The 9,131-nt window shown below is 39.1% G+C and overlaps 1 protein-coding gene across 1 annotated transcript; it reads left to right on the top strand.

Moving 5' to 3' along the window:
* Positions 1-889: 889 nt before the first annotated feature.
* Positions 890-7,265, top strand: LOC117302725 (transcription factor HES-4-like). The gene is made up of 4 exons (XM_033786728.1): positions 890-1,393; positions 2,165-2,260; positions 4,183-4,270; positions 5,489-7,265. The coding sequence occupies exons 1-4, from the start codon at positions 1,358-1,360 to the stop codon at positions 6,577-6,579; spliced, it is 1,311 nt and encodes a 436-aa protein (XP_033642619.1). The 5' UTR covers positions 890-1,357; the 3' UTR covers positions 6,580-7,265.
* The last annotated feature ends 1,866 nt before the right edge of the window (positions 7,266-9,131 follow it).

Genomic DNA, 9,131 nt, shown 5'->3' with positions numbered 1-9,131 from the left:
CTGAACCAATATCATATAATATAAAAATGAAAGAACTTAAAAAAAAAGCCCCCGGAAAAAAACCCAACTCTTGACTAGTTTGACCAAATTAACTCTGACACGAAAACGAGTTAATAATTACCAGAGAGAAAAAGGCAATCATTAGCCAATCTTAACTCAAAAAACCGAAAATCCCCGTTTCTGGCGGTGCGTGCGTGCCGTTACCAAGGCGACCTGGTATTACCGCGTCTCAGTTTAAAAAGTAACAGCTGTAAATGGTAGCCTACACCGACTGCTGCATTGAAAACAAACCGCTTTGCCTAGAAGGCAAACCATTCTTACACTCTAACAAGAAAGTAGATTTTTTCCCCTGTCCATTCCCGCCTTTTTGAAAGAAAATACCGGTACGTAGAGTATCGGTATTTAAATAGTCCGCATTCTGATACAGTGTGTTGCTATTTTCGCACCGGCCGGCGCTACGGGTGTAATTTACGCCGAGGCCCGGAGGTGCAAGCTCTGAAATTCCAGGGCAGCCACTCTTGTCACCGTCGTCGACGCGTCATGGGTTAAAGCCTGTGAGTAGTACTGTATGCTACCTTCAAACAATACCTTCTCATACCCTGGGGGGGGGGGGGGATCGTCGTACTTCAGTGACTGACTTGTTTACTAGTCATACCTGCGGTTGATATACCTGTGTGTGCTGGGTCTAGTAGTCTGTGGGCGTGGTTTTCCCACGTTTATCCACACGCTCGCTGCCTAGTGATAAACCGAAGGACTCGGCACGTGCGATACTGCTAACATTGGCAGCCACATTTCTCACGGATGCAAAAAAAGAAGAAAAAAAAGAAGAAAAAGAAACGGGTCAACTGTCAGCGATAATTACCCCATGCCTGGATGACGTCGTCACGTTAACCGGCCAATGGGCTTGCACCTCTCAACAAAGGCCGCCATTAACTTCAGCCAATCCGGTCAGTTTGGTCACGAGAGTGGGGTTACCACAAAAGGCCTCCCCAAGACGGTATTGTTTCGGACGTGTCTATTGGTGGACGGGGAGATCTGTGGGAAATCTTCCAGCGGTGGATTCACACGACTAACATCTCCAGGTATTACGGCGAAGGTCTCCCCCTCAGTCCAAAGAAGAAAAGGAAAAAACCCCGAGCCATTCCGATGCGTAGAAGAGAATCCCACACGAACTGTCACCGAGCCAACGAAGCGTGGTGGATGATTACATGACGAAGAGGTCGCTGTTAAACCCACAGTAATCTAACCAATGTATACATGCCGATACGTGTGCCCCCTTCTTTATTAACGAATCGGGGACATTTGGCTAGCATTCCGATACACTATACTCAGGGGTCGATCGTTGTGGCGGAGAAGGATGACTAGCGCACCAACGGAGAAACAAACAATGAAGGTGATTAAATCTAATTAATGAAGATTGTTAATTAAGATAATTAAATAATTGTAATTTAATTGGATGGTTGATTGGAATTATTTTTTGGAAAGAATACTGTCTCGGTCGGTGTAAACAAAAAGGGGGCGTGGGTCTGGGTCGTGAGGATCTGATGCGATGCTTTGACCATCTTCGATATCTTGAAGAGATTAGATTGTATATATCGAATCATCAACTTATATGTAAGTTTTGTTACAACATTGTCAAGGGTCATGTGGCTGAGATTTAACCAGAAGTAGGTGGTCTTAAAGGTCTTGTGTTTTGATTCGAATCAGTTTCAAGAGGGCTTCTTATTTTACATAATTAAGACGGTGACAGTCTCAGAGAAACTGTTGTCGCTTGACAACTAATGATATTTGCGTTTCAAACTCTTTAAGATGTTAGTTTTTAAGTATAGCCTAAGATATCAGTGGACTCATAAAAGTAATCTTCAAGAAAATGGGACCTGTTATATTGTCATCTACCATCTTGATCTAACCATTTCAGTCGAAATAAAGACATACATTCTGCAATGATCCAATCAATAAGAAATGTTGTTGCTTTAAAGTGATATTTTCATATAGCCATGAACTCTTTAAGCTCTTTGTAATTATTGTTTGAGAATCCATTACAGTTTAACCACATAAAGTCTATGTCATCTTTACAACATAATATTTACTATGTCAGTCGAAGTGGAGATCTACAAAAAAATGAACCACTAAAAAGTTGTTTTCTTGTTTACATTTTTGACAGGCCTCTAAGCCGGCTATGGAGAAGAGACGAAGAGCTAGGATAAATGAAAGTCTACTACAACTCAAGTCGCTGGTTCTTGATGGACTGAACAAAAACGTAGGTTTAAAATACAAGAAATATAACAATTCTAAGTTGGTTCCACACCAATGTTCCCCTAAAATTTCCTAATCCTTACTGGTACCCTAACCCTAACCCCAATACTTCCTTTTCGGAACATGGGGTTGTCAGAAGACAGAGCAGTCACCCAATATATATCACGTCACTAAAACACAATGTTGGTCTGTGTGACAACAATTTTATCTCCACTGCAATAAAGTTAGATAAAACCGTGGGATTTGTGGAAACAGGTAAAAACGACCATCATTGGCTGAATACAGGGTGAAACACTTGACTTTTTTGTCTGTATGACAAATTTATCTCGACTCCACTATCAAAGATTTCAGGTTAAATTTGAGATTTGTTGGAAGTGCATGTAAAAGCACCATCATTGTGTGGAATAAAAGTTGACTCAAGTTACTATTAATTTTGTCTGTGGCACCAGTTTTATATCTAATTCACGATTTCAGAAGCCATGAGATTTGTAAAAGCACATAAAAACACCCTCATTGGGTAAATAACCCATTTATATATGTATGTATTATTCAGTTCATCCAATGCCACGTGTGACTTTATACCATTACAATAAACCTTTGGACTCTAAAAATAATAAACATGACTGTACTGGCCCAACGCCAAACATCAAGGGTTAACGGAGTCCTTGCTTCAAACACATCTAACAAAGTCAAGGGAGAACTTTGATTTGATTTGATATGTTTTGTTGAAAAACAAAAAGACCATCACAGCTAAGGGCTGAATTAGTCAAATTTATACGAAGAGTTGAAATTGAAAAGTTAAAAAGAATTAAACATAAACTGAGTACTCAGCGCTCCTTGTTAGCAAAGCTGTTTTCACGTCTTTACAATACGTATTTCATGAACAAAAAATGTGATTTTTAGTGAGGAGAAGTAAATTCTCACCACCAATTCTATACCCAGAACTTTATCTAAACTTTAAAATGTCATCTATAAAGGCACTCACTTCAGTGTTATTCAACGAAAACAAGGAAATACAATGTCGCATATTATTATTTCCTTTTGGCGAGACTTACGCAAGTATCTGATAATTCTTTTGTCGTCTTAATTTCATTTCCTTCTCCCTTTTTATTGTACCTTTTCGTCGCGAGCGTAGATTATATTATCCCTACTGCCATTAAGCTGGGTTTATGTAAATAAACACAACAGGCGTGAGCAGACCTGCCCGATTTGCAACTTTTTGATGATATCATTTTTATTTACGGTCATGATGACAACGCGACGCTGCATGCATAATTCATCAGGCTGTTCAAATAGCATGAATTATTCATGAGGGGTGTTGTTGACACGTCACTTCTGTAAAGTTGTCATGCGCTGACTGTACCAAAGTTCCCCGTTTATAGATTGTGCAATGACACTGGGGTTGTTTTCTAAGCGGCAGATTATCGACCTTTTCAAACCAAACCACCTAAAAACTTTACAGTTGATGATTTTGTCTCAGATAAACAAATCAATGAAATTCTGGATTTTTTTACAATCCAGTTTTTAATTTGTCCAAAAGCTTTCGCTTTATCTTGGAACCATTCTTTTGACGATTAATTTAATTTACCCACAATTGAGACTTCTAAGTTCTAAAAAGCCAGCAAATATTTACTTTGAAAAATATAATAATACATTATCAAGGCCCTTCTACCACTCTTTCTGAAACCCCAGAACAATCAACTTGTGTATTTTTTTCAAGCAACCTTGTAAATGAAAATTTGTGCATGTTTTTTCTTTAACATTAAACCTAAGCTGCACTTCTTATGATAATTTCCTTATACCTACATGTTCTTTTTACCGTTATAAATTTTAAGTGTTGAGGATGGAAATATGGAAACTGAAATCAAAGTTGTATCCCCAATTTGATGAAATATTATGGTTTTTTTTTGTGTTTTTTTTTTACAGAATCCCCGCCATTCCAAGCTGGAGAAAGCTGACATCTTGGAAATGACAGTCCGATACTTAAGAAACGTTCAGCGCCAACAAGTCAAAAGTAAGTTGGATTATCCGTTTGTTCCCTATTATGGTATGGCCATCTTGTTTTCTCCCCATTCACATCAATTGAACCAAACCGAGGCATAATGTATAAAACAGACAGTACTCCGATGATATCTAATGGGAATCAGTGTTTCTGAATTGACTGCAGTCAGGGAACACGACGAATATGATGACGTGCGATATAAATCTGTGTCCGTTTTCGAAACAACGACTCACAATGGCCTCCGACTTAGGCTCTGTCTGTCTGTTTTGAACCTGCCATAAAAAGCCTGAGCCCCAAGGTTCGAAAGGGGCCTCTATAAATAAGCATTCGTGCCTGTCGACACAAAACAAAAACAGTAGGCTTATCTAAATTTACCTGAGGTGTGACTGCGAATGTGAAAAACCACTCAGAACACCTTCAACTGAGCAGGCCTTGAGAATTCCAGCTTTTAAAGTGCTCCAAGCATTGTCTGCTGAAGAAGGATATAAACAAACACAAAAACTCCTCGAGAGTGAGCATGTTGAAACTACGACAATTGAGAGAGAATAGAAGCCAAAAACAACGCCCTTTGTCAGTAGCAACTGCAGCAGTAAACACGGACTCCAAATGAAAGTGAAACCATATTAAGTCAAAATGTTGGACCAACGCGAGTTTTTAGTTTAGCAAAGCAATTCAATAAGTTCCCACGGTATATTTCAATTGATTGATTATTCTTGCTATACAAAGAAGAAGCATTTTACCTCGTTCGTTTATTCTAGCAACAAAAATATACCTTTTGCATCGTGGCCAAGAGCCGAATTAGGGGAAGGAAAAAAAACACAAAAAAACCCAGAGAGAATAAAACCAGGTCAAATATTGTTAACTAAAAAAAAAACAAGTAGAAATTGGAGCGTATACAACACAACATGAAATAGAAAACAGGAGATAAAATTGATCCAGATCCCAAAACATCTAAAGTGGCACAAACAAAAAGAAGAAGAACTAAGCACCAAAAGTTAATTGGAGTGCACAAAGATGACAGGTGTTTTACTGTTATCCCCCTAGTGCCAAAAAGGGAATCGCTTCAATACAATGAGCTTAATCTAAATTTGATGAAGCAACACTCTGGGTTCCGGCGTTTAAAATCAATATTCAATTTCAAATTAGCTGGCAATAAATGGGTCCAATTGATGGTTGTGTGAACGATCGATTCATCAAATGTGTTTCTTTTCGTATTTTATTTATTTATAGCTTCCGTAGATGTCGATCCAGCAGTTCTCACAAAGTACCGAACGGGATTCGCAGAGTGCATGGGTGAAGTCTCGCGTTATCTCGGCGGGGCGATGGACGAGAACCCGGAGGTACGTGCCCGCCTCTTGGGCCACCTCGCCGGGCTGTGCACCACCCAACAACAGCAACGTGGACAGCAACCAATCAAATTTGCCGGTGGTTCCCATTCACAGACTCAAGGAACCAATCACGTGCAGCTATCCCCTACACCGGTGACCTCACATGGATTGGAAGCCACGGTTCGCCCCAGTCCGCCAATCCAAGTCAGCTCCGCCCAGTCACCGTATGCTAACTTCCTCACACCACCCCCGAGCAGAACCCATAAAGTACCCGTCGTGGGGCGGCAACCTGTTTCAACATTCCTCACATCACCCAAAGTGGAGGGGGCGAGGACTGGGTTCACACCCCGTCAGGCACCCATCACGCAGGACCAAAAACTCCCCGCAACTCCTTCATCCCAATCAGACACACCGGTCGCCAAAGGGGCAAACACGCAGTCTGTAATCGTCGCTCAAAACCTACCGACGAAGGCGTCTCAACAACCGCCCAAGTTCAACGAGATGATCACGCTAATCCTGCCTAGCCAGTCGCTACCTGGCGGCCAGGTACCTACCCATCTAATCCCCGTCTACGCCCCACAAGCAAACGCTATCACCTCCCTCCCCGGTGTTGTCACTTTCCAAAAGCCAAGTCCTGCTGCAACTGCAACAGCAGAACGCTCCTGTGACGTCAGCCCCTCACCTGCGTCCACGGCAAGCCCAAGAATGACGTCAGGAGCGCCATCTTCGGCAATAGATGGCCAACAAGTTGCCTGGACTGCCATTCCTATACCAGCTGCGCAGCTCATATCGCCACGACCTGGAGCTGTCGCCCCCTCTATCCTAGCCCCACCCCTCGCCATTTCTTTTCCATTTAATGCCGAAATCTCGCCAGCAAGACTAGCCTCTCACGAGAAACCGCGAGAGCAGATAGGACGTCCCATTCGACTGGCGGGGGTGTATCCAAATTATGAAGTGTCAGGGGACGATGACCCTATGTGGAGACCATGGTAGACAATGATTTGTTGTGATGTGTTAAACATTTTGAAGTGTTCTTATTTTCATATTTAATTTCAAATATTTTCGAAATGTGTTTTTTGTGAATTTAATATATTTTTAAAACATAAAAAAAAGAGTAAGACAGTATGCAACTTAGGCTGAATATTAAAATAGACAAGTCATTAACTGGATAATGCCCCAAAATGTTTTCTCAAAGAAAATTTATGTCTAAACACCGTCATTTTAAAGTTTGATCTCTATTTCACTTCACGAGTCTTATTTCTCAGTAAAAATGTAGTTTAATCACCAAATATCAGGTCTGTTACTTCAGGGAGGCAACGAAAGCGAATGCCTCCACGCACCCTTGTCTTTACCTTGGTGCCCTTGAAATGCTCAAGTAGAAATTTACAATTTCCTTTAGGGTGCCCTTTACTAAGGATTACTTAATTCAAAGATTGTTATTTTGTCTTCCATTCCAAAGTAGCTATTTTTTCTATAATAGAGTTTGTACATTTTGTAACATGAAGAAAAATATTTATATATTTTTTCTACTGATTTGATTTGCAATTTATTGATTAATCTGATTTGGAAAAAGGTGAGTTAGTTTGTCGTGATTTAATTTACTTAATTTATTTCTTTTATCTGAGAAGTTTTGTCTGCCCTTAAAGGCACTGGACACCTTTGGTAATTGTCAAAGACCAGTCTCCTCACCTGGTGTATTCCAACATAATGCATAAAATAAAAAACCTGTGAAAATTTTGGCTCATATGGTTGTCGAAGTTGCGAGATAATAATGAACGAAAAATATAAAACTTTGCTCAACTTCGTGTGCTTTCAGATCCATAATAAAAAGACTTCAGCTGAAGTCTTTCATTATTTGAGTGAGAAATTACTTCTTTCAAAAACAACATTACTTCAGAGGGAGCCGCTTCTCTCAATATGTTTTACTATCAACAGCTCTCCATTGCTCGTTACCAAGTAAGTTTTTATGCCAACATTTATTTTGAGTAATTAACAATAGTGTCCAGTGCCTTTAAAACAATTTTGTTGATTTGTTCTCTGTGTGATTATGGATGTTTACTGTTTGGTGTTATCGGATACAGAAAGTGTGGTTGTTGTTGTGCGTGAAATTAAAATGTGTTCAATTTATTTTTGTTTGAAGTGATTCTATGCAAAACACAAAATAAAAATGATTGTTGATAAATTATGAAGAATCCTTTGTGTCGTGGCATTTCTATGTAGTAGCATATTAAATTGTTGTTTATATAATAATATAACTAAATCATTTGCTTAAACTTTTGATTGCGACTAAAGGACTATAATATTTTGAATACAAGGAAACTAAGACTTCAATTTTGTGGATTTTGGTATGCAAATTAAAAAATGATTTTCAATCCATCCAAAAAAGTATTAAAAATGAATAAAACTGCATACAAAATTATACGAAAAGTCACTAATGTGCCAACAAAAAAACTAAATTTTTAATACGTTATTATGAATTCGTAATCTATTATTGCGGATTAAAAATCCGTTATTACGAATTCACGATTAAACCCGTATGGTTTGTAAATCCGTAATGAAGGAATGAGAAAACGATGAGTTGAAACTTTTAATTATTTTGCGCTAATGGGCTTTCGTAAAATTACAGGTTGTAAACTTACATATATTACAAAGGCAAGTTTGAACATGCACAACTACAGATATACCTGAGTGCTCAGCTTAAAAAGGTACTCCAACAACTACTATTATATGATTGCGAAATCGGACTGGTGACGACTATGGGATTGTACCTTGACGTGTAAGCCCCCTCGTCCGCACGAGCGAACTTTGCCCAACCCCGTCGCGTGCCAGTAGAAAAAACAAAACAATAGTTATCGATTGGTATTTGAAACAAGTTGGGACAGGCTTGGAACTTTTAAATTCTTAAGGTTAGAGTGTTTACACTCCACATACCGCGACCTTGTCCCTATGAAGACCCGGCCTACGTATTCTAACCTAGACAATGCTTAGATAAGCAAATAACACACCTGTGAAATATATTATATATATATTCTAATAGAGATAACATTATTAGTAAATATCATTTTCAAAACGAAGTGGTTTGGGAACTTCAAAATTTAGCCCTGTGACTTTTCGTTTCATATAGCTGAGCGATCAAGCGCTGTGAACCCAAGTTCTGTATTTAAAATAAAGTGGGTTCGAATCCTGGACTAGTCAATTGCGATATTCAGCGTCCTTCGCGAGACCGGCGAGAGCTGGGGAGTAACCCGAGATGGACTGGTATCCTTTCTAGGGCAAATAAAATTAGTGACATTAATTTATTATGCCAATAAATAAACGAATATAAACACCGGTCCGATGAACCATTAACTCAGGCTAGGAGCTTGTTTAACTGCACGTCATCCGAACATTATCACAAACGAATAATTCCTGTTACACTTAAACTAACTAAAATAGAACATTATTGCCACATTCTTTTGAGAGAACATTTTGTATGGAGTATTTTGTAAACATATACATTTAAGTAAATGATAAATCAAAGCAACAGCAATTTTGAATTGTTTTCA

The sequence above is a fragment of the Asterias rubens genome, chromosome 18, assembly GCF_902459465.1.
Source record: "Asterias rubens chromosome 18, eAstRub1.3, whole genome shotgun sequence".
Classification (NCBI taxonomy): domain Eukaryota; kingdom Metazoa; phylum Echinodermata; class Asteroidea; order Forcipulatida; family Asteriidae; genus Asterias; species Asterias rubens.
This window is presented reverse-complemented; position numbering and strand designations above follow the sequence as displayed.

What these genes read in the sequence shown, in the direction of transcription:
- LOC117302725 (XM_033786728.1), top strand. Translation starts at nt 1,358, where the DNA reads ATGACTAGCGCACCAACGGAGAAACAAACAATGAAG. An exon ending in TTGATGGACTGAACAAAAAC is followed by an intron (nt 2,261 to 4,182) that starts GTAGGTTTAAAA and finishes TTTTTTTTACAG; the next exon opens with AATCCCCGCCATTCCAAGCT. An exon ending in TCAGCGCCAACAAGTCAAAA is followed by an intron (nt 4,271 to 5,488) that starts GTAAGTTGGATT and finishes ATTTATTTATAG; the next exon opens with CTTCCGTAGATGTCGATCCA.